Here is a 26,360-nt window from a genome sequence, read left to right on the forward strand (position 1 = left end):
CATAATCTTGTAGGGATTTGTTCAAGAATATCTCCAAGGATTTCTTCACGAATTCGAAAGACGATTAATTCAGAAATTGCTCAAAGTGTTTTTTTTTTTCAGAAATTCTAAATCTTACTAAGGAATTCCTTCTGAAATATCACTTAAGACTTCTTCAGTAGTTGAAGGGTTTTTCATAATTGTCAGTAAGAGATAACCTCAAATATTTTCCATGGATTTTTTTAATTTACAGAATTTTCAGAGAATTTTCAGCGGTTCTTTCAGAAATATTTCCTCCGGGAATTCTTTAAGATATTCCTCCACAGATATTTACAGTAGTATTTTATGAAATAACATAAACCAATGTTTAAACATTTCCTGATGAGATTTAATTTTATTGAAACTATTTCAGAAACAAGTTGAAAGAGAATTTTTAATAAAATTTTTATGAGAAATTTTTGAAAATATTCAAGGAAAAAATCATGGTGAAATTTTTGAGAAAATCTTTGAAGGCATTTCTAAAGGACTTCATTGGGAAATTAATGAATCAAAAAATAAAGAAGCTTCTGAAGGAATACTTGAACAAAAATCTTGTGCAGAAACTGGGCAGAAATTGCAGACAAAGGTACTAGAAGAATTCTTGAATAAATCTCCTAAGGAACCGTCCCTAAATGACGTAGCATTTAAAGGGGGAGGGGGGAGTCTGGGATTGTGTGACGAGTCATGTATTAGGTATTGGAAAATATGCTCCTAGAAGAATTTTTTATGATATTCCTGGAGAAACGTTAAGAAATAAATGCTGAAGTGATTCTAAAGGGGATTTTTAAGGGTTACCGGAAAAAAATCTGAAAGAATCCCTGAAAGAAGGTTTAAAAAAATTTCAAGAGATTTTACGATCCCACTTGTGGAGGAATATCTGAGGATCTTCTAGGAAGAAACTTCCAGAAGAAACTATTGGGAATTTTCTGGAGAAATTCCTGAAGAAACGCCTGAAGGAATCCCTGGAGTTATTCCTGAAGAGAACCCTAACAGAACTTCAACAAAAATTTCGAATTTAACAATGGCAACACTGGTCTAAAATGAGTTTTAGAAAAGAATATCCTTAGACGAGACGTGCGACGCTGTGAATTTCTATCTAGAGGGATCCTTTATTAATTTCCTGATAAACGTCCTCAACGATTCTCTCTAAAATATATAGCATAATTTTGATGTGGATAGTTTTTATTGAAACCTCTGACTTACATATGTTTAAACCTTTCACACAAAATAGATGAAAATTGTAATTTAAGTTGAAACAAATTATTCTGTATGACGTTTTTAAATGACTAGAAATGGCACTTCGTAAAGGAAATTTCCTTGACTTCCTTGGGCATAGAGTATCTTCGTGCCTGCCACACGATATACACATGCAAAATGGTCATTGGCAGAGGAAGCTCTCAGTTAATAACTGTGGAAGTGCTCATAGAACACTAAGCTGAGAAGCAGGCTTTGTCCCAGCGAGGACGTTATGCCAAGAAAAGGAGAGGAAATGGCACTTCACGAAAAAAAATTTGGTCACGCCGGTTAAGCCGCCGCCGCCGCCGAATAGGACGTACGGCGTGGCGCCGGCATCGCCGCCGCCGCTGCCTCAAATTACTATACAAGCCGCCGCCGGTGAAAACTGCTTCGGCGCACACGTCTAAGAGTAGTATCAGAGTCACCGAAAAAAAGCTAAATAAAGTTAATTAAACTAATGAGCTTCGGCCTAACAACCCATTAGGCCTTGCGTATTTCAGCCTAATGACCTTGACCCGATAATACATTTATTGCAACTATTCATAAGGTATTTTGTAGAAATCCGCTGGTTTACTTTGCTAAGTTTGTATTGAATACATACTACAAATTACTTCATGAATACAATTAATAGTAAGAATATCTATATAAATAAAATTCGACGTAATAATAAGAAACCCATTGCATTGGGAGCTTTATCAGTGTGTAGTATAAAATGCAGTAAACGAAAAGAGTGCAAAGTTTCTTATTGCCACATATGGCTAACGTTGAGCACATAGTGGGTAAGGTGCGATGCAAAGAGAAAAGAGATTGGATAAGCGTCGAAGCACACTCTGTGGAAACTATATGCAGAACGCATAAACCGTACATAGTAGATGAGTTGCGATGAGTGCGGAGATGCGATGGAGCTGCTTCGACGCATGTGAACGCAAGAGAACGCTTGTCGGGTATGGATTTTATGATTGCGCTCGTTGTGTATGTAAAGCAATACGGATTTAATGTGTTGGGAATGCTAGTAGGTAATATAAAATGCGTTGATATTTTGTTGTTTTTAAATATAACTCAATGCTTTTTCACATGACTTGCATTTTGATGGACCAGACGTAATAAAAATGTATCATACTGTCTATCGATCGCCATGTAAAATAGCATATTTCATTGCATATAAAATAGTATTCCATCAAATCGTTTAAGTTTTTTACAGCATAATTTTGTTGGTTTTTTTTACAGCATTGTTTTGTTTGTATAAGAAAACATTTTAGTTTTCTCTGTTCGGGATTTAAATCCCGGTCGTTTGTTCAGTGCATGTTATTCATGTGCAAGTTAGAAAGTTTAAGGTTTTGCTAAAAGGATTCTGATTGAAAGGTTCTGCTTTTTTTTGTCAGGCAAAACTAGATCCCTTAACGAAAAGGGTGTGATATCGATTTCGATTGATACTCTTTTACCTAATATATGATGAATATTGTGTACAGTGACCCCACAATTTGTGAATCGGCAAAAATGACCACAGATTTTGGATCACTCATTTGATTAACACGGTGATTCATAAATAGTGTACAAAATTAAGGTGATTCATCGGTGTGGGGTCACTGTACTTATGCAGGCTTGTCCGCACTGAGTGCATGAAAATTCTGCTCTTTGGATTTACACCATCAAGCACTTGATAAATTAGAAATCTTTTTATCTTATCAGATAGAAAGATGTCGAAATATTGTAAATGTCATTTCGAACTGTCAAAAAAACCGCACCGCAGCGCCGCACGGGCCGTTCAAAGTGAAATTCACTGGAGTGTTTTCACCCTGGTTAAAATCTCTTTGCGCGCTCCGTGTGGCTCTGCGGTGCGGTTTTTTGACAGTTCGAAATGACATTTACAATATTTCAACATCCTTCTATCTGATAAGATGAAAAGATTTCTAATTTATGATGTGCTTGATGGTGTAAATCCAAAGAGCAGAATTTTCATGCGCTCAGTGCGGACAAGCCTGCTTATTAGAGACATCTTTTCTCGTAGATATCGCCGAAAATTTTGTAATAATAAAAAAACTATACCCTTAAATAATACATACTTGCCGAATTTTTGTTTCTTTTTACCGAGGTCAGCACAATCAAGTAATGTTTTAATGTCGAAAATCAGTATAACAGTCTCATATTGATTTAAATTGAAATCAACACTCAGACAGCTCAGTCCGGAAAGTAAGTATACATAAAGACATCGCTCCCGCGGATATAATTACATTTTATACATTCTTTTCTCAAATAATTAATTCAATAATCTCAATCTTGTACAGTTACACCAGATTTGTTTTTTGAACTGATCGGTTTTTGCTATTGCAACAGGATCAGAACTGACTAAGTTATAGCAAAAAAAATACGGCTCGCGCAAAACAAAAAGCAGGTGCATTTTATCTTTCCGCTCTTATAGATGAAACGATCATTTCACCACCCACATCCAAAGAAGTGCTTCAACATACAAGCGACTTCATCGATCAAATCACGCGAGTCGTTGATGCACACGAAATAGGCGAAAAAGGATGTGAAAACAACATGCGCACCCTCATTGAAAACCTCATGCACTATGGCCTATCAAACATCCCTCTTCTCATCTCATAACTTATCGCATCCGATCGCATCTCACCTTACCCACTATGTGCACAGCCTAACAAAGCTCTACAAGCGCCTATATTTCTACTGCCCGGTACTCACCTCCACGTTTGCTCCTCTCTTCACACTAGCGCGCGTTTGCTGAATATGCCTGGTCCATCGAAGGTAATTGATTCGGCGAATGTTGCTCATCCGAACGCTAAAGTGGCTACCGCATCAGCGGCTTCACCAGCGAAGCTGACGCACGATTTATCGGTGATTGTTGAAGCTTCAAACGACGACGACGACGACGATGGCGACGACGACGATGGCGACGACGACGATGGCGACGACGACGATGGCGACGAAGACGATGGCGACGAAGACGACGACGAGGTACCCACCGAGGACGATGTCAATGAGGATGATGCACTGGATCAGACCGAGGGGCGGCGATGCCTTGAGGAGCATGACGTTGTTAGGTAAGTGAGTCGAAAGGAAGATGCTTACTTTATAGGGCTTAGCCGCATCACGGTATTCAAACGAAGTGCATTTGCCGATGGTTTTCGCTCGTGGGCCGATGGTATTCATATCCAGCCGCAATGTTAATTATTTGCCGGTTTCCAATGTCGGAACGGTGAAGAGATAGAAGTGCCAATCATGCTATGCTATCAACAAGGCTGCTCTTGCCTTGCCTAGCTTTTCCACAGGAGGTCCGAGGCGAAATTGACCTTGATTTTTTTTTTTCTGGGAGTGCACGCGCACAATTGCAGGCATTATTCTCGGTACACAGTACACACCGTAATGATGATGTGATAATGGACGCATAAATAGACGAGATGTGTTTTTATACTATGCAGACAAGACTACAATATGTTTGCCCAACAATGCATTCTACAGGAATGGGATATTTTTTTAGTATCGTGGCCATTTGTCTTATTTTTCGTGTTTCTGGCCAACGTATACAATTCTGGAAAACACGATTGATGCTACAAAATAACATCCAAACATGTAGAAGCGTCACAAGGTCATTTGAAAGAAAGCACGTAGGATTTCATGACGAGCTTTTGGATGTTATTTCGAATAAAAACTCGTCATAAACATCGGAATCTTCATTATTTCCCCGGGTGTTATGACTCGGTCCCTTCTGCATATATCATATACACTTTATGATCTTTCGCATCACATTTAAGATATTTTTTTTATCAGTTCGTTTATTTAAAAGGATCAGGCGTGCATTATATCACATAGATTATATCACATAGATTTTACACCAGATTGCACGTTTGAAATAAATATTCGTATATATAAAGTTTTGCAAATCATATCTATGATGATGATGAACCTGGGCTTGTTAGGGGAATATCTGTAAGTAAAAAGAAAATCGTGTTAAGTACTGTTCGTTTGAATTCCACTAAGAATTTGCATCCTTTGACAGATACGTAGTTCGACCTCAACTGTAAGGTCGTCTTCAGTGTCTTGTACTTGTCCAGTCGAGTCAAGTACAAGACACTGAAGACGACCAGTGTTTGGACGAAAAAGTGATCAGTGAACCACTCGGCAGTTTTTCTTCCCTTCTGTTGGTTCTGTTTCAATTACCAAGCGGTGTATGTTCTCTCGTCGAGTCGCATGGTTCACGAAGGAACACAAAGAGGATACTCCGATATAAACAAGCTGCGGCGATGAGCGGGCATCGCTAAGTGTAACACTTACCGATGATCGCTCATCGTTGGCTTGGGGCAACTGTGAATAATCGTTATTTTCATCAGTATTTAATGCGTTTTCGCTTTAAAAACGTGTAATACTATTTAATTTAACTGTATTCATGACGTTGCAGGTTGTGTAGTCACAATAAAAAAAGAATTATGGCAATAAAATATTCTTACCGAATGCATCGCTTTCATTAGCGTCATCGAGCATCTTCTCTCTTGATTGCGCTCTCGTATCGAACCGGGCAAGAGAATGAACAGCATTTCGGGGAGCGTTCCCGATCATGTTGGTTCATGAAATGTTACATTCGCGAATGTATCACTTGCTGAGCATGGACCATTCAGTGGTTCGCGATAAAAATCCACACACTGAAGACGACCTTACAGTTGAGGTCGAAATACGTATCTGTCAAAGAATGCAAATTCTTAGTGGAATTCAAACGAACAGTACTTAACACGATTTTATTTTGACTCATTTCTATGAATTCATCTAAAAATATATGTATCAGAAACTGCACTTTAATTTTGTGTAATAGAGAGCTGCGAGCAGGACTTAAGTTAAGGTTAAGGTTTAAAGAATTTACTATCTCCGGGTAGACCTCTGGGAGTAATCGAAAACCTCTAGCCAAAATTTCAGTAGAATTACTGTAAGAAATTCAGGAAACAACTACGAGGCAGCTCAGAAAAAAACACTTAATTATATAGTGGGAAGAGCTCCATGACCCGGGTAGAAGAAAATAACTAACGAAGATCAAATTTTGCCATTAAAAATAAATAGCTGAATGGCAAAATTTGTTATTGGTTTGTTGGGGATAAGAGCTAAAAGATCGAAAATAATAACTGACTTTATACCGGAAGATAATTCAATAAACTAATTTTATCCTTATGAGAACCAACCAAGGACAAAATATTTCAAAATTTAGAAGAAATGAAAAAGTTATTATCGAGTTATTGAGAACAAAAGTACAAAATAGATAATTAAAAAAAAGGTCAACACAATTATAAATTTTGTTCTTATGATTGGACAAAACTGTATTGTTAGTTCAGAAATGTTTTGTCCTTGGTTTGAACTTCTTCTTCTTCTTCTTCTTCTTGGCGTGACGTCCTCACTGGGACAAAGCCTGCTTCTCAGCTTAGTGTTCTATGAGCACTTCCACAGTTTTTAACTGAGAGCTTCCTCTGCCAATGACCATTTTGCATGTGTATATCGTGTGGCAGGCACGAAGATACTCTATGCCCAAGGAAATCAAGGAAATTTACTTTACGAAAAGATCCTGGACCGACCGGGAATCGAACCCGTCACCCTCAGCATGGTCATGCTGAATATCCGTGCGTTTACCGCCTCGGCTATATGGGCCCATTGGTTTGAACTTATAATAAGAAAATTAGTTATTTACTTTTTCCTTGAACAAAGTGAGTTATTTTTTATTGTTCTTTTAGCTCTTATTCCTAACGAACCAATAACAAAATTTGCTCTTAATCAATATTCTATTTAAAATAAAATAAATACTAAATAACTCATCAATAACAAAACAAGTTATGATTGCAAAATATGCCATTGGGATGCTATTTTACTTAGGATGCTCAGAAGAACTTAATTTGCTATGATTGCATATTTCGTTATTATTCATTAATTAATTGTTATTCAATGATAACTCAGAAATAACAAATTTTGCAATGATAACATTTTTTGTTCTTAGCGAGTTATTAAGTGTTATTCCTTAAATAATATAAGAATTGTAAAATGAGATATGATGGCAAAATGTGTTATTATTTTGTCCTTGGTCTGTTTTTGGCCTATACCCGGGAAGAACTATTAGTAAAAACTCCTTCATAAATCCTCAAAAGGAACCCGTGCATGACAAACGCTAAAAAAAATCTGAGAGAAATTCTGGAGCAAACCGAAAGGAATCTTCTGAAAGAAGTCCCGGAAAAAACTCCAACAAGAAGTCCCGGGAGAAACTCCTGAAGAAATCCTGGGAGAAAACATACAAGAAAGCTCACGGAAGTTTCATGAATAAAGTACATAAGATACTTCGGAAGCATTACAGTGAGAAAAGAAGCTCTGAAAGAAATCCCGGGAGAAACTCCTACAGACAATTCGTAAAATAAAACTTCTGTGAAAATCCTTGAAGGAACTCAAGTAGAAATCCCAGGAAAAACTCATGTAGAAACTCTGGCAGTAATCCCGGGAAGAACTCCTGGGGAAATCTCGAGAGGAACATCGGAAACATTCGCATCCCGAGGGAAACTCTAAAAGAAATCCGCGACCACATCTGAGAAACATCCTGAGAGAAATCCCACAAACGTGTTTTTCGGTGACACGCAGGAGAAACTGCAGAAAGATCCCGGGGATTCGTACCTAGAAAACTTCTACAAGATTCCCGTGAAACGTTTGTTGGAATTCAGGAATCCTGGAAGAATCTTGGGAACTGTTCAAATCATGGGAGCCAGTAAGATTTTGCAAAAACCTCCAAGAAGAATTCAAGAAAGAATTCTAATGAAAATGCTACGAATACATACGGAAGGAATCTTGTGAATCTGGATAGATTTTAACTTCCACATCATCTTATGGGGATCTTAGCTTGCCGGAAACATCTGTTGTTTCTAAGAACTCTCCTCTTGTGCCTCTTGTACAGTTATCCAAATTCCTTCCTTATTTAACCTGCTTTTCATATCAACAATATCAACAATAACACTATCAACAATATCAACAATAAAAATACAACAACAACAATAAACAATATTTCTCCATTATACACGGTTCGAGGCTGTCAATCTCCATCCTCGGTCACGCCCAACGCTCGCCAGATCTCTTATCACCTGGCATTCTCACAACATGCCCTGCCCATCGTATTCTTCCAACTTTTGCCACCTTCCGGATGCTAGGTTCGCCGTAGAGTGCAGCGTGTTCGTGGTTCATCTTTCGCCGCCACCCACCGCACCGTTTTGCCGCACACCGCCAAGGATGGTCCTACACGGAACCGCCAAATTACCGAAATAAGAGTTCTTTTGGCGTAACTCCAATAAGTCAAATTTGAGTAAATCGATTAAACTCACACTAGATCATTTGCCTTTAACTCCAGCAAAATAAAAATATACTCAGGAGTAGGTAAATTCAACCCAAACGTGAGGTTTTTCAACCTAATTTTGACAATAACGGCATTTACCTAAAATTGACTTATTGGGCCAAACTACCCACGGTGGTTCGAAGCAGCTCGCTTTGTTTTTCACAACAATGGTTGGGGAGAAATCAACCTTATTTTGAGTAGTAAATATAATCGATATACTTACTTTTGAGTAAAATAAACCCAAAATATAAGTAGTTTTAAGTTTTTCGTGTAAGCATCTGACGCTCGAACAGTTCGAGTGCTTGCATGTCCTCTTCGAGCATAGTCTTGGTGTCGTGCCCGTAGAGAACCACCGTTCTTATCGGCGTCTTGTCCATGGTGCATTTAGTGCGGGGGTGAATCTTTTTTGACCGCCGATTCTTGTGGAGTCCATAGTAGACCTTCCACTGATGATGCACCTTAGAATTTTACGGCTAACGTTGTTGTCTGCCATAATTAAGGTTCCGAGTTAGACGAAGGCCTTCACTACATCAAAGATATCCCCAGTGCTGCCTAGAATTGTCGTTTGCGGTTCCTCCAGCCAGCGTGTAAAGTCTGGGACCATTTGGGCAGAAGGACCTATATTGGGCACTTGCTGCTCTTACTCAGTTTATTTCAAGCCGATTGAGTTGAATTTTTCAACATGGCTAGATAGTGTACGTATCGGATAGTGGCCAAAAAAATGGTTTAAAATTGACTGAGTTATAGCAGCAAGTGCCGAAAATAGGTCCCCCAGCCCAAATGGTCCAAGAGCCTACTTTTTTTACGCGTTCAACACCAGTACGACCCTTGCTGTTTCACGTTACAGGCGGGTATAGGGGGGACTGAAGAGACTTGATCCCTGGGAAGACTTTTCCCCCCATGTTTTCTCGGAATCAAAAACAGTTTTCTTCTAGCATATTTTTTTCCAAAGCTACATATGGACAAAAGACTAAGTTTTAGTTACTAGTGATTTCGATTGTGCATTGCATTATTTTATAACGGCTGATGGTTTATTTTCAGTCCTTCAGAATTCTTTTAGACAAGCCCGAAAAACCTCAATAACTTTATGAAAATTGAATCGAATTGTGTCAAAATTTGGCAGCACATAGTTTAAAGAGAATGCTATCAAAGTTTTTGACCCCATTTCCGGCACTACAGGTAAACAAAATTGTGCATTACATAAATTCACAACGAAACGACCGTTTACGTCCACTTCTTCCATCTGATTCAGATACCTTATTGCGTGAACTTGTTGTTATCAGTGATTGTTGTGAAGATTTTCCGCCGGAAAGTTGATTTTGAACGAGTTTACTGCACCTAGTCCAGCGCCAATTGCCGGCACCAGTGCCGAACTTCCAGCAAAATCAAATGGGAAATTACTTCGGCATCCATCTATGTGCTGCACTCGAACTGCACTCGACTGCGTGTATTAGTTGTTTTGAGCACTTGACGTGCGGCTTCAGAGTGAACGTGCAGCTCATTAACTATGAATCCTGGGTCGAAACGAAGATACTATACGAAGATACGAAAGTTAAGATACAAAAATCAATGCTTTTCTTTACTTTAAAACCGAAATCCCCCGAGAAAAGAAAAACAATGAAACAAAAAGATTTCGAAATTTTGCTGAAATTTTACACATTGTGAGTTTTGATAAAAACTGATTGGTTTTTGTTGAATTTTTTTTATAATGCTCTGGAATAATATTGTCCACGTGGACATTCTGAATACCCCTACTCTCTTCTTCATGGACAAGCATGGACTTTTTCTGAACCCCCTCCTCCCTCTAAGTTGTCCACGCGGTATGTGGACTGTGGACGGCTCCTTACTGGATACGCGCCTACATCGCTCTGAAGAATCTGTCTTCTTAGGTATAGCTAGCTGATTGCATACTCAGCCAGTGGATGCCGGATGGATCGCCGTAGCTTTTGAAGTACACAGGCAGGACCAGCGGTTTCATTTTAAGCTAAAAAGATTTAATTGGGTTTTTAAATTAAGAAAAATGTATTGATTTTTCGATTTCATACGAAAGAGCATCTTTTTCTGAGCCACTATGATTTTTTCAGATTTTTAGAACTTTATTCTGATGCCTTAAATCAATTTCAAAGATAGTTTTTGAAATCACCTCTTGACAGCTGAGCAACTGCTTGACAGCTCAGCCCAATACAAAATGCGACGAGGGGTGATCCGACAAATGGCTCCCATACAAATTTCAAATTGATTTTTAAATAGGTTCCCGGGCACCAAAATTCATGAAAATTTGGATTTCGGCTCAGTTTGGCATGCAGATTCCGAATATGGAATTATCTCAACACCGCTAAAGAAGCCAATTGTTATACGTACATATGTGATAGCCATCCTAGTCTTTGACCGACAATGAGTACGAGAAATACATAACAACTATGGACCGACTTTTCGAACCCTCTAAGCAGAATACCCTCTTCGAATGAGTGTCATCAGTTTTGTACCTTTTAATTCCGCCCTATTTTGCGTATCCTTTGACAGATACGCGTATTTCGACTACCACTTGTAATCTTCCTCAGTGTCAGTTATCCACTCCTGATACTGAGGAAGATTACAAGTGGTAGTCGAAATACGCGTATTTGTCAAAGGATAAGCAAAATAGGGCGGAATTAAAAGGTACAAAACTGATTACACTCATAAAAAACATAACAAATGTTTTTTTTTTAATTATTATGGATCTTCTGCTTCGAGCAAAAGACAAAACTCCCATCCTGCCCTTTATGGTTTTGCTAACTCGTTTACTATTGCACAGTGCCTGCGAGACGGCGTCGGTGGCTTCTGATTTAACTCGGATGTACGTTAGTGATGAGGACGACAAGCACGATATCGTACCGCCAATCCTGTAAGCATCGAGCATCACATCTCGTTCGTTTGGCACGAACATCCCACCATCCATCACATCACGAATCGCGTAGATAACGATCTACACACCTACCACCGTACCACATGATGCAGTAGGAAACTTGCTCGTATCGAAGCTCAACATGTCAGACCAGCATATCACATCACATTCCACTTGTGGATTGCTACGGGAAAATGGTCGTGTAGTAAAATAGTACTGACACCTGATGGTATATGTTTAAATTCCATGTTCGTCCGTTACAAAATATGTTTGATGTTATTGAGATATGAACCCCATCATGATGTCCATCGGTTAGGGTAGCTAAGTGAAAACAAAAATGTGTTTTGTGGCATTTTGGATCCAATCGACTGCATCACACAGTAAGAACAACAATTTAATTTGCCAAAATGAGAAACGAGCCTAATTGGCATTTGCTATCAGGAATGTATAAATAATTAGCTGGCTGGTGCGTGTGTGTGAGACATAAAATTAATTGAAATCATTGCAAGGTCTGAAACTAGAATTGTGAATTCTTAAAAAAGGTTTTGTTCGAACGAAAATCACAAATTATGCATCTTTGTTTATTCTGCGGAATTGTTAATCAATTCCTTTTTGCGAATCACTTTTATTGCTTTTGTATTCCATAAAATACATTTCTAACATTATTCTTGCTTTAGTTGTTTCATATCCCTTTCGTGACGAACCAGCACAATTGTGCTGTTGAACAATAACAGTTTTTCATATTTTTCATCTGTTTTATCATTGCTATATGTGATGTAAATTGTTTTAATAATTGAACCATCTCTTATACTTGTATGTGTACAAACATTCGTTTGTTTATGATGAATGCGTGATTAATCACAAAAATGTTAACAAAAAGTGAAAAAAACCGTAAAACATGAAAAAGTTTCATCTGTCGCATTTTTTTTTTATTTTAGAATTTTCGCAAAGTTAGAAGTCGAAAGATAAAGAGTAGTTCTTACAAATGTGGAAGTAAAAGTGTTGTTTTGTTAGAAATTCTAAGAGTTCTGGAGAGCCAAAGTTTAGCATTTTCAATGAAGATTCCTCCGTCCCGAAAGGAATATGCTTGCATCGATATGATGAAAAATACATACACGGTGTGCCAAAAACCGTTATTAACAAATAAAAATGACCACCCAAATGGCACCCGGCATTCGAAAGATATACTATTCTAGTATTTCCTCTGAAAATTTGAAAATGTTTCATCGAGGGAAACTAAAGTTTTTGTTATTTGAAGATTTTGAGCCTTTTGTATAGGATTTTCTTATATGAGTAAATATGCGCGCACAGTGTGCACTTTACCGATATTAACAAATAAAAATGTAATTAAATTAATTAATTATCGATTTTTGCCTGAAGTTTTACTTAATTCCAAAAGCTTGACTTTACAAATACTGGCGTTAGTATGAAATGAACAAATTGAGGTGAGATTTGCGAAAAAGTTACTCGTCCGCTCGGTGAGACTCGAACTCACGACTCCTAATAAAAATGTACTCCAAACTAACACCCGGCGTTCGAAAGATATACTATTCTAGTATCTCCTCCGAAAATTTAAAAATGTTTTATCGAGGGAAACCAAACGTTTTATTGTTTGAAGATTTTCCTCTATTTTCATAGAATTAGCTCATATATGGGAATATTGTCATACGTTGCTCCTAATATCATAAACAAATAATAACACTGCTCAACAAAATTTAAAAAAAAGTTCGTTTTATGAGATGAGAAAAAAGAGAACAGGGTTTTGGAACCCTAGAAGTGTCATAGTGAAAGAATTTTCGAAAAATATTGGAACGGGACTTCACAGTTCAAGACCGAAGTTTGAATTGAGAACTTGGGGTTTTCAATTGATATACGCATTAGGGTTTCTAGGGTCCCAAACCCCTATTATTATTTTTCTCATCCCATAACGCGAACTAGTGTTGAACGGTGTAATGAGTTTCATAAATTTCAAAAGTACAATATTCAAGCAACTTTTCTGAAAATTTGACAACATTTCATTGAGTGGAATGTCAATTACCATGGTGTGAGAATCTAATTAATATTCCATAGTTCTACCTGATACTCCAATACAAATAAAAATGTGGCACGCTCACGGCGTTGATTACATAAATTTTCTAAGAGTTTGACACCGTTTTTTTATGTTTTTAAGCACGTTATATGTTGGTACCTTGTCGATGAATTTGAAAACGATTCATGGTGAAACGAGAGTTAAAGTGAATTAACAGCCCAAGGTTTTGGTATTCGTAGAAAGCTTTGTAAATCATTGGTATAATCTTTAAGATGTAGAAGCTTTTGAAGTAAACCTGAATGCTAATCGTTTTACTAGCCAGCTTTTATACGTCATGTTACTAACGTGTTTGACGTGAATTCAGAAATATTTCATTTGAATGATCATCAGTAACAACGATTTTAAGCTTTGATTTCCATTTCATTGGAGATATGCATACTATCGCTTTGTATATAAACACGTTAAAAACACCTACTGAGTTTTGTAACGGTATCGCAAAAAATGTGATATATAATCAAAGTTTTAGATTAGTTACAAAATATATATTCATTGCGAGGAATGATTAACATGAGAAATTGAAATAACATTCTATGAAGTTACTACATTTTCAATATACTTAATCATATCTTCTATTTTCAGACCACTGTAATTTGCGATCGTTTCAATGAAATGTTGTCAAATTTCCAGAGAAGTTGTTTGAATGATGTATCTTTAGAATGGTGTTTGTGAAACTTATTAATATTTGTTTATGATTTGAAGAGCCATATATGAGCTAATTCTATGAAAATAGAGGAAAACCTTCAAACAGTAAAAACTTTCGTTTCCCTCGATGAAACATTTTCAAATTTTCTGAGGTGATGCTAAAATGTAATATCTTTCGAATGACGGGTGGCAATATGATGTTTATTTTTATTTGTTAATAGTGGTTCCAGGCACACCGTGCGCGCATATTTACTCATATAAGAAAATTCTATAGAAATGGTTCAAAATCTTCAAATCACAAAAACTTTAGTTTCCCTCGATGAAACATTTTCAAATTTTCAGAGGAGATACTAGAATAGTATATCTTTCGAATGCCGGGTGCCATTTGGGTGGACATTTTTATTTGTTAATAACGGTTTTTGGCACACCGTGACATACATATAAATCTGAAATGTGTTACTTTTTCAGTTAGTAAATCTCCCTTTGTGATTGTTTTATTATGAATCATGTACCTCTTCGACGATTTGTAACTTCAATATAAAGTGACTACCACAGACAAACAGAGGTCACTACCCTCGCTCTATCGCGATACATCGTATACTTTTTTAACGTTTGGTTTGAATATTCGGTGGCTGATTAGTGGGAGTCACTCGCGGCGCTCACATCGTTTTTGTTAATGTTTCCCGCTGGCTCACAGCCTTTACCTATAATGTAACAAACAGTAACTGCATAATCATACAATGATTGGCATAAATCGATTATGTTTTAGTGATGGAGATTCCAACTGTTTTTTATTTAGATAAGCGACTGTGTGATAACTATTGTAATTATTAAGAATACGAATGAACGAAAGTCTTTCCAACAAAATATAAACAATTTGTTATCCGATGTATCATTTCCCTTATTAATATGCATTAAATTGGAAATATCATTCTTGAAGTTCATTCAATAATTCAATTGTAAGTATAATTATCGGACGTATATGCTGTTTAAAAGAAATTGAAATAAATACTGTACTGATACGTGATAATTTGGTTTGAACGAAAAACAAAAGTTTGAGATTATGCATTAAATTCTATGAATACAAAACATTGAGACATGAAAAAAAAATCAATAGAAAACTAATTTATTGCAGAGCTTAATACTGTGATAACTTTAATCCCAGCAGTCGAAATCCCACATTTTCGTGAATTTTGGTTTTTCAGTAGGCTCTTATGTAACATCAGAATTACATTGCAATTCATTAGCATCAACAACAGTGATAATGACGGGAACTGTCTGCAAAGGCCGGGCAATTGAAACGAAGGACTTAAAATATACACAGCGAAAAGAGAACAATTTTATCATCACTACTGTCACACAAAAAGCATAAAAAAATGTTTCCCGCAGAGCGGATTTAAAGCTATGTTCTCACAAGTGAATATATTATAGAGTGACTTTTAGCAACCATATGTATAACTGCACCTTTATCTGAAAACTGTTTTCACTTGCAAAAAGGCAATTATAATCATGACTGGAACGACTTAGCTTTATTCCTACAAAGAGTACTCGCGTACAGCAACGAAAGTTTGTCCCACCGAGGATGCAGACAGAGTGTAGATGTGGCAGTGCTCTTGAAATTGAGCAAGAACTGCTGCATGCAACATACCAAACAAACTGAACATGAAACTGAAACAGGGAACCAGAGCTCCGTAAGGAACAGAAGTGCTTTGAAGAGTTTACTGATGGTACAAAATTGGCTCCCCACCGCGGCGGCACTGCATAGCATATTGAATCCGAACCGAAGTGAGGTTAGCAAGGTGGAAGTAATAAGAGATGTATGCGGATGCGAAAGTATGCACCTCTATATTGCATGCACATCGGGGAAGCGCAGTGCAGCAGAAAGAATGTTTTACTGCAACTTAAGGACTTGCAGATTCACATATATATATGAGAGCTTTAGAAGATGCGAATATTTTGAAATAAATGTATTTATGTCGATTTGTGGTTGGTTATCTTCTCAATGTACAATGTACATACATGGGCGAATGCTTCGTTGATCCTTGTTTATTTAACGAAGGTGTATATCACAGCCAACAGGAGGAATGAATTCAAAGCCATTGTCTGACGAAGAATGTGTCAATAATAATGACACATACTACAATGATATGTTTTTGTCCAGCACGGTACAGATACATCTTTCTAACCACAAAACTGTTGGAAGATAAACCCCGTTGTGTGCCAACTTGGCTTAATTGAAATGTGCTACACTCGGTAAGTAAACTATTAGCTATGATGATTATGATTGATTGAGGCTCAGCATGTAGCTTTCCACATCCTACGACTGATAACAGGAAGATGAAAATTGAATTAACTCAGTGCACCAAAAAAAAAAAAAAATAAGATCAATCATGCTTACATACCATGCATTGGTGCCAATGAGTTATGTTTCATGGTTTGATGTTCTGAGAATGGGTTTTCGATAGCAAACCTCTCAAGTCGAAATCAAATAATCCATGTCTCTTCCAAGACATAATCTGATTTATCAAAACAATGTTCAGCTTCTCAGGAGGGATGACAAGAAAAAAAAAAACGAAATGATTCTTTGCTGTTGTGACATTTTTCAGCTCCTCATAAATGCTTTGAAAGAGCATTAGATTGGCAAAATTTGCTACCACAGATAGGAATAAGAAAAATGGTAGGCACGCCATTTGGTCGATTGCCATTTGGCTAGAAGGGTCATTTCGCTGAACACCGTTTGGCCGAATGCCAAAAAAATGTATGATAAACTCATATAATCATGCCACTGTTCTGAATCAGTATAATTTTAAAAAAACAGCCTATGATTTAAAAAAGAAAAATCTCTTACAAAATGTAGTCATATTCAACGCCGAATAATCCCAGAATGGTAAAACTAGAAAGAGTAGCCTATGGTTAAAAGAAGGATATATTTCTGATGATTATATTGCCGACTAGAATGTAAAAAGGCTTCTTTTCAAACGGTATTCTACCATATGGACGGGCACCCAATTCGGCAACACTTTTTGTTTTGTTTACCAGAGCTGCCAACATTTGCCACAAAGCTTTTTTCTTCCTACGTTGTGTTGATTGAATTAAAACACTTATAAAATATAGTGCCATCTTGCCATGGCGGTGGCTTGAGATCAACTGATTTATTATTGATTAAAGCTATACACACTAATACATACAAAAGGTCAATTACTGCAAGGGCATCTAGATGTGACAATACATATTACATTAAGTACAAACATACTCCCCCCCAAAACCAATAATGGTTTTTAATTACATTCAAGAGCTGATAAAACTGTATATACACTAACGACCCATACTGTAGTACACACATTAACCGCACAAACATTCGGCAAACACACTCGCCATTGAGAAGGAAGCATGTTTCTTGACTAAGACTGTTGTAGTCAGGAGGAGCCAAGAACGTAGCATGCTAAGCTAGATGGCTACCATAGAGGCCACACCATCGTAGCTGGAAGTGGAGCGACTCGTTTGTAGGTTCTGCGGACAATTACAGTATTTTTTTTTTATTCGATGACGCTATAGATGAGCTCGATCGCAATGTGCCCGATGGTCCAGCTGAGTGTATTGTTCTATTCATTGCTGCGAAGAATGTAAACCATAGGCAGCGATCATCCTGCTGAATACCGAGCCTGTTGCAGCAGTATTAACTGATGATCACCACACGGTTGGGTTACGTACGTTGCGGAGATTGTGCTATCGTTGTTCGGATGCTGATCGATGTAATGGCTTTTTGATTACCATTTTAGTAACATTCAGTTCGTTTAATGGCCTGTCACGGCACCAAATGTTCGCGCACGGGCAGGGTTTTTTCTTCCTACGTTGTGTTGATTGAATTAAAACACTTATAAAATACAGTGCCATCTTGCCATGGCGGTGGCTTGAGATCAACTGATTTATTATTGATTAAAGCTATACACACTAATACATACAAAAGGTCAATTACTGCAAGGGCATCTAGATGTGACAATACATATTACATTAAGTACAAACAGCTAGATATTCAAACTTTGTGCATGACATTGTTGTAGTTCAAGTTGTTTGTTTATGTATCCTTCATCGTTGCCAATCCGAAATTCCTGGGAACCTGAAACTGTTTTGTGCCAGTTTTCCTATGAGAAATGGCAGGCAATTAAATACCCCACAATAAGTTAAAAAATTTCCAAAATTATTCGAAAATTGCCAATAAAAAATTGGGGTGAAAACAATGATAAACTATAAAAGTTCCATAAACAATCCGAAAAGTGTATGAATAAATCAAAATTTCCCATAAATAATTGATTATAGAGCAATAAAAAAAATCCAAATTTCCACAAATAAATCATCAATTGCAATTTGCAATAAAAAAACACAAATTTTTTCAGCAAAAAATTTCAGACATAGGGTATTGGTTCCCTTATTGAGCATGAGGCTCCCATTTTCATCCTACGAATAACAAAGGATTCAAACGCTGCTTGTTTTGTTTCTTTTTTTTTTTTTTGTATTTTTTGTTAGAAGTGAGCACTCATGAAAACACAAAGAACGGAATCAATCGGTGCCGTAATCGCTTGTTTTAGAATAGGATGAACATGGGAGCCTGAGATTACTGATGGTACACATATCCTACTACATCATAGAACTATGATAGGAAAACTGAATAGACGGCAAAAACTATGTGTGAAATTTAACAGGCAATCGCTTGCTGCCCGATCTCGCTAACGCTCGTCGGACATTAAAAAGGGATAACATCTCTGTTCTCATTATACCGGGCAAATTCTTGGATCTGTGGATCGACGTAGTTACGGCGCGTCGGATTTCGGAAACTTCGGCGGCCTTTTGCCGCCACAGTTCCTCAATAGTCTATGCGGCATCGCCGCATGGCTCGGCCGCTCCTTTTAGCTAGAAATGCATTCAAGCTAATTGCTCGTTGTTTCGTATTTATTGCTAAATTTTAAGTTGCTTTTTTCATGTTTTTCAATTGTAAATTTTTAAATTTATTATAGAAAAATCAGATTAATTTATAGCAAATTTATGCCACAAAAGTTCAGCTTATTGGACGCAGGGAAGGAAAAAAATAGCAAATTTAAACTTGTTTGGTGGAAAAATGTAGTTATTTATTGTAATTGTTGATTTATTCGTTAGCCTCACCATGGTCCGCGCGTTTACCGTTTTGGGTCCACCCTCATCCCTTAGGTCAATATCGACAACTAAGTTTATCTTTTACCAACTGTGTAGTTGTGTAAGTTAGTTGAAGCAGACAATAAAACTCAAAATTCTACCAAAACAAAATAAGGGAGTAAATTCTACCAAAACAAAATGAGATAGCCTTAGATCTCAACATTGCCCCGTCACTTTCAGCCTTCTTTGAGGATGGGTGACAATGGGGAAGAACTTTTAAATCACAATTATTTTTTATGTCATTCGTATTCGTATCGTATAGACTGCCATCTTTCTGAGAAAAAAAATTATTTCATTTCACTTATTTACTTATTTTACAATTATTTATAATAAAATTGAATCAGCAATTCCTCGCCACATCAATCGATTCGTGACTGAAGCCCTTCATCCTCAGCGGCATTCCTCATCTGCAGATAGTTCTGAACCTGGTCCACCCATCTTTCGCGCTGCCCTCTTCTCGTACCATCCGGATCTCTTACGAACACCAGCTTTGCAGGGTTGCTTTGCGGCATTCTCACAACATGCCCTGCCCATCGTATCCTTCCAGCTTTTGCTACCTTCCGGATGCAAGGTTCGCAGTAGAGCACAGTGAGCTCGTGGTTTTTTCTTCGCCGCACTATTCTTCTGCACACCGCCAAAAATGGTTCCAAGTACCCGGCGTTAGAATACATCGAGTCAGGGAGTAAAAAATTCGAAGATCCAAAGTGAAGATTGACACTCTCATTTTTTCATTCGTGTTTGGCCACATTCATTGTCAACTGAATGCCTCTCTTTTTTCATTCGATTCTCTGTCATGAATATTTTGTTGCACGTAGGAAAATATCCAATTTATGTTTACAGACGCACAATCCGACTTATGAACAAATAAAGCAGATTAGTAGATTATAAACAAGTTTTGTGGTGATTGGAAGTATAATCAGGGGGAGATCGTAGTGTGCTGTGGAAAAGTGTCGGACGCGAAAAAATGTCTCGTGTCAAATTAAGTGTTTTTTTTTCTCTCAAAAGTGAATAAGAGAACCGAGTGAATTAAAAGTGATGGATACCCGATCCGGCCATTTTTTTCGGAAAATTAAAAGCGTGCTAACCGGAATTTGGGAAAATTTATCGACGAGGGACGAGGCGTTCAACGGATGCCTGGTTGCTGCTTCGATCCGGATAGCCGACAGGGGATCCATGGCGCACACTGGGGCAGAACGCTGTTATGGACAGACAAAACCTCTAGTGCTCTGGATATCCATCCTAGAGGTTTGGTGTCTTCAGAGAAGTGTCTTGTAAGAATTTGCACTAAAATTTGGTTACATGATATTTGATCTAGACAAGTTGCAACTGATCTAGATTAGTTTTAGCTTTTTATAGAAGCGTCCTAGAAGAAAACTTTCTTCTGCAAAGTTGTTCATTCTAATATTTTTGACATTTCTTCTGAAAACACTTATACTGTAAAATGCACACAAAACGCACAGTGGGCCACTTTACTAAAAAAAAGTCGAAAAAATCGATTTTGTTAAATATTTTCAAGTAAAAAAAATCGAAGCTAGTTAAGCAAAAATGAATAAGAAAAAGATTATTCCACAACAAAAATCTAAATATTCACGGAAATTGGAGGTTTTTCTTATTAAAATAACTCTAAAGATGGTGATCTACAATTTATTTGATAACTCATGAAGCGGCAGATGGAGGCAATTAAATTTTTGAACTCCAAACATGATGTGAAACAATTTTCCGATTTTGTTCAATGCAGCGTGTCTGGAGAGTTGTTGTGATGAAGCGTATATATAATGTTTGATTTGGCGCTGCTCAGGTCAATATACACCGTGTCCAATAAGTTCTCATACACAATCAAATTGAATTCATTTCACATCTGAAATTAGAATTTTAAAAGTAAATTTATTTTTGGAAAGGCCAACCAACCACCAACCAACCAAGATTTGTTGTGTTAAATAAGCATGGCTACATCTTATCGTGTTGATTCACACCATCCTCACTTCTAAAACATGCTTGTATCCTATTGTGGTAAATATTGTTCAAAATTTACTTTTTATGATGTTTATCTTCAATATAACGGTTATTTTTAGGGAAATCAGCCCAAATTGAGCATACTTGCAAATTTCTTAACATATCATCACTAAAATTGTATTATTTTATCCTTAGCATATCCATTTGGTACAACACTGGGGATAAAAAATCAAAATTTAACCTTATGGACTCTATTTAGCTACTGTAGAATGAAAAACTTTTCGAGCATTTTTCTGGCGTGCCGGAGCAATCAGATTTCAGAAAATGGAAGTGTACTGCTAGGCTTATAAAAACTAATAGAAAATAAACGTATTCTAAACCGTATGCATTATTTAATCAGTATAATGTGGCCCTTCAATATATACATAAGTCAGTATTACTGTTGAAGCTTACATACAATTATTTAGTAATTATTTGTTCATATGCAACATTGTTAAGACTTAGGGTCCAAATCAATATAAATAATAAATCTAGATATACAGGGGATAGACAAAATGATCGGGACAGGCAAAATTTTCCCTTCTCAAAAAATATTCAAATAGCTGTAACTTTTCGAAAAGTGCATCAAATATTCTCAAATTTTTACTGTAGTGGATCAACTAGTTGTGTATCAGTGGACAAAATTTGGAAAAGATCGGGCTAATTTGCACGAAGTTATAAAGATTCTGAAAAAGGTATATTTATCCTATAGCCAACTTTGAGCTGTTATATCTCCGGATTAAATGAACTGAATACAATGAAATTTTGACCATACATGACTTATATAATGAGCTTTGAAAATTTTTTGACTTAACTTAAAATTCTTAACACGGAAGAAAATTATAACGATTAGATTATTTTTCTAATAAAACACCAAATTTTCTTAAATTTCAACATTGTTTCAAAATTCAAGATGCTAATTATAGTTCATTTATATTCCCTCTAATTGTCTTGGAAATAAATATGTTTTGAAAGAAAGTTACAACATAGCCGGCAATTCATTGAAAAGTAATGGGATGCATATTAAAAATAGACCAATTTACTAAAAAATCATAAAATAAATGAAATCGCCATAACTTTTTCTCTTGTGAATAATTTCAAGTTGAGTCAAACGTGTTTCAGAGCTCATTATATAAGTCGTAAATAGTCAAAATTTCATTGCATTCGGTTCATTCAATCCGGAGATATAACAGCTCCAAGTTGGCTATCAGATAAATATACCTTTTTCTAGAATCTTTATAACTTCGTGCAGAATAGCCGGATCTTTTTCAAATTTTGTTCACTGATACACAACTAGTTGATCCACTTACAGAAAAAATTTGAGAATATTTGATGCACTTTTCGAAAAGTTACAGTTATTTGAATATTTTTTGAGAAGGGAAAATTTTGCCTGTCCCGATCATTTTGTCTATCCCCTGTACATTCTCATAAAATATACTGGCCGAAGGAGCACCAAATATTATTTTTTATTATATTTGTGCTTCATCTCAGTTATTATCCAGGCATGTTACAATGAAAAATAGTCAGAAAAATGGTTCACATCATGTTTGGAGTTTAAAAAATTGATTTAAACTGTCAATTTTCATTTATTTTCGTGGAGATTTCATACTAGTGTATAACAAAAGCCCCGAGTTACCCCTCTTTTCTTTCCCCATGATATCGATGCTTTTGGCCAAAAAATTAGCTGTCTCCACCTGCTGCTTCATGAGTTATCAAATAAATTGAAGATCACCTTCCTTAGGTATTTTAATAAAAAAACCCTCCAATTTCCGTGATTATTTAGATTTTTGTTATGGAATAATCTTTTTCTTATTCATTTTTGCTAACCTAACGTTCGAATTTTTTTCATATTTTTTACTTGAAAATATAGATCAAAATCGTTTTTTTTGACATTTTTAGTAAAGTGGCCCACTGTGCCCTTTGAGTGCATTTTACAGTATAAGTGTCTTTGGAAGAAATGTCAAAAATATCAGAATGAAAAACTTTGCAGAAGAAAGTTTTCTTCTAAGACGCTTCTATAAAAAGCTAAAACTGATCTAGATCAGTTGCAACTTGTCTAGATCAAATATCGTGTGACCAAATTTTAGTGCAAATTCTTACAAGACACTTCTCTGAAGACACCAAACCTCTAGGATGGATATCCAGAGCACTAGAGGTTTTGTCTGTCCATAACAGCGTTCTGCCCCAGTGTGTGGCGTGGAGGATTGCAGCTACATTGTACAATCGTGGATGCTGTTGTTACGTGGAAGTTCGCAACTAAAAGAATACGCAGATGAGATATGCGGTGGAGTACAACTCTAAATTATGGTGAGATTATTCCAATCATCCTTCAATTAATTAGTCTCTGGATAAGAATTATCAAGAGACACCAACTGAGATCTGTCTAGTTTTACGTTCTATTGCTCCTGTATTATGGCAAACGTACTTAGGAATTTGAAGTCGCAACTTCTAAACGGACGATTTTTCTGTTTCATCACTCGCATATTTACTTTATAGTTTTCGCGAACGCGTTCCACATTTACAACTTATGATTGATATAAGCGACATGGTTGTGAAAAAGCCATAATTGAAATCTATGAAATTCTTTACAACAAGGGTATGGATTCCTTGCGCTGTACACTTTCATCATCATCATCATGAGTATCGACTTAAAATATAACTTGAAAAATTACAAGTGAACCAAAATAGGGTTCATTTTGCAAGTTTGATTCGTTGTGGTAATCGTCAGATTCAACCTAGGTTCAGTAAGAAATTGAAAAAAAGGATTTTAGTAAATCATATGACTTTGAAACTATCATTTCAAATTTCTTTGCAATAATGGCATATTTGTAACAATTTTCTATTTTTGTTGTGCTTTTTATATAGGCTTATTTTTCTGTACATTCGGAAAAGGGATAATTATCCTTTTTTATGATTTCAGAGAGCGAATAATGGCGCTTAAGCCTAGGCTTTGAAGCCAGGACACACGGAGAAATACCTGTGTCCCATCCCAGGAGAAGAGACGACAACTATAACGGAGTGTACATTAACCTTCTTAGCAGCACCGCTCCCAACGATTTTATGTTCAAACACCATTCCCCTAAAATGAAACGATTGGTACGGTTGTCCCCGTTTCTTCCTTCATTCAATTCAAAAAGGTTTGTCAATCATGTTATTCATAAGTGGATAACCTGATTGCCCTTAAGTTTTTGAATTATCTTTCAACGCATTAGTCTGCACAGTGGGCCTGGTCGTTTTAATATTTGTGTCACATCATCTTTGATATGCTGCAAATATGCTATATTTATATGCTAATATGAAGCATGCTCTCAGTTGAAAGTAAAAGATATTTTTAAATTGAATCAGAGTGTCTAGTACTGGCAGATATCAATCAGAAGATCCGTGGTCGGAGCCTGTGAAATCCAAGCTTGATATACGTGTGCTATTTTTTTACGCATGATTTATGTCGGTCCGACAAAAAAAAAGACGGAAATAATCTGATTCATTGTGTTGGAGTGATTTTTTACGAAACGAACTCAAGCACATCACGAATCTTCTCGTTGCAGAAAACAACGAATGGCATTTGTAAACACGACGAGCGATTTCGTACAATGCAACAAAATATATATTCAGTGTGCGAGATTCAAACGAACTAGACTGATCGCCCGAAACCCCTTACGCAGCTTTTTACACCGTACATCGTCACTTTGATCAGTCTAGACACATTCCACGCATTACGTTTTGCGCGAGAATCCAACTTTTGCTTTCATAATTTGTTATATTGTTAAATACATGCCGAACAATCACATTTCAATAAAAGATCGGATTCGTGCTATCCGAAGTAACATTCTTAGGCAAATAGACTAGAAAAAATGATTTTCCATAACAAAGAAAGCCTTTCGATTAAAAACTGTGGAAGTGCTCTAAGAACACTACGTTGAAGGGAGGCAGGCCAAATTCCAATGCGAACGTCGAGTCATAAAGAAGAAGAAGAAGAAGGTAGTGAGCAGAGTCAATGTTAGCGCCACAATAAGTCCTAACGTCGACAATGTCAGAGAAGTGCTGAGAAAAATTGAGTAGTTCAATCCCGAGCAGAAGAGTATAACAACGGTATTCAGTTATATTAAGTTATTTTTCTTAAATACATAAGTGACTCGATTTTGTCAGCCCCTTTTCGGAACACATTTTTGCTCTCTTAAATAACTTTAACAGTTTTTCAAACTTTTTATTCCTTTATGTTCTGCGTCTCAGCTGTAGTTTGATGATAAATATTAATAAATTGCTTAAAATGTGACCGTAAGATAATGAGAGCAAAAAGTTTGTCGCAAAATGGGGCTGACAAAATCGGGTCCTTACTGTACTACCATACCTCGATATGCCCTTCATTAGGTGGTAATAAGGGCAAAATAACAAAAACGAATACCTTTATGTTGTATTAATCACACCAGAAAATAACAAGTCTTGTTATTCCAATAACGAACGCATGACATTTCAAGTGCTGTATTTGTTATCCAAAAGATATTGAATAAACAAATTAATAGCATTTTCTAATATTAAATTGTTAATTTTTTCGATTGCTCCATGATGTAATAACAAAACTTGTTATTAAGTTATTTTCACTGCAGAATCAACAATACCACATCAATACCATACCCTGCTAAAATACTGGATGTATTGGTATTTTGATGTCCTCATAAAATTGTGAAGAACAATATAGCAATGACAATCTTAGATAGGCGCTGTCCATAAACTACGTACACTTTTTTCAGCCATCTCAGACCCTCGTAGACTTTTGTTCATACAAAATTTTCGTAATTTGTATGGAGCGTAAACTTTGGCCTTGGGGGACTAAGAGTCTACGTAGTTTATGGACAGGCCCATATTAGAGCGCAGGTTGCTCTTTGCATGGTATTTGTAAGGTACATATTCCCTTCTGCTCGGGATTCGCTTGACTCAATCAGAAACAGACCAAATTG

General features: G+C 36.6%; 1 protein-coding gene across 8 annotated transcripts in view; it reads left to right on the plus strand.

The window, feature by feature from the left end:
• Positions 1–26,360, plus strand: part of LOC115265592 (protein timeless) — a 238,024-nt gene that overhangs the window by 80,882 nt on the left and 130,782 nt on the right. For 5 of the 8 annotated variants that reach the window (XM_062849712.1, XM_062849714.1, XM_062849716.1 and 2 more), the window contains 2 exons: positions 3,984–4,313; positions 11,406–16,254. In XM_062849712.1, coding sequence (XP_062705696.1) covers positions 3,984–4,313; positions 11,406–11,499 — 424 coding nt within the window. In that variant the 3' untranslated portion in view covers positions 11,500–16,254. Of the gene's footprint in view, positions 1–3,983; positions 4,314–11,405; positions 16,255–26,360 lie in introns of those variants that run through there. The other 3 variants (XM_062849713.1, XM_062849718.1, XM_062849715.1) reach the window with 2 other exon arrangements.

Source organism: Aedes albopictus, chromosome 2 (genome assembly GCF_035046485.1).
Source record: "Aedes albopictus strain Foshan chromosome 2, AalbF5, whole genome shotgun sequence".
In the NCBI taxonomy this organism is placed as follows: Eukaryota; Metazoa; Arthropoda; class Insecta; order Diptera; family Culicidae; genus Aedes; species Aedes albopictus.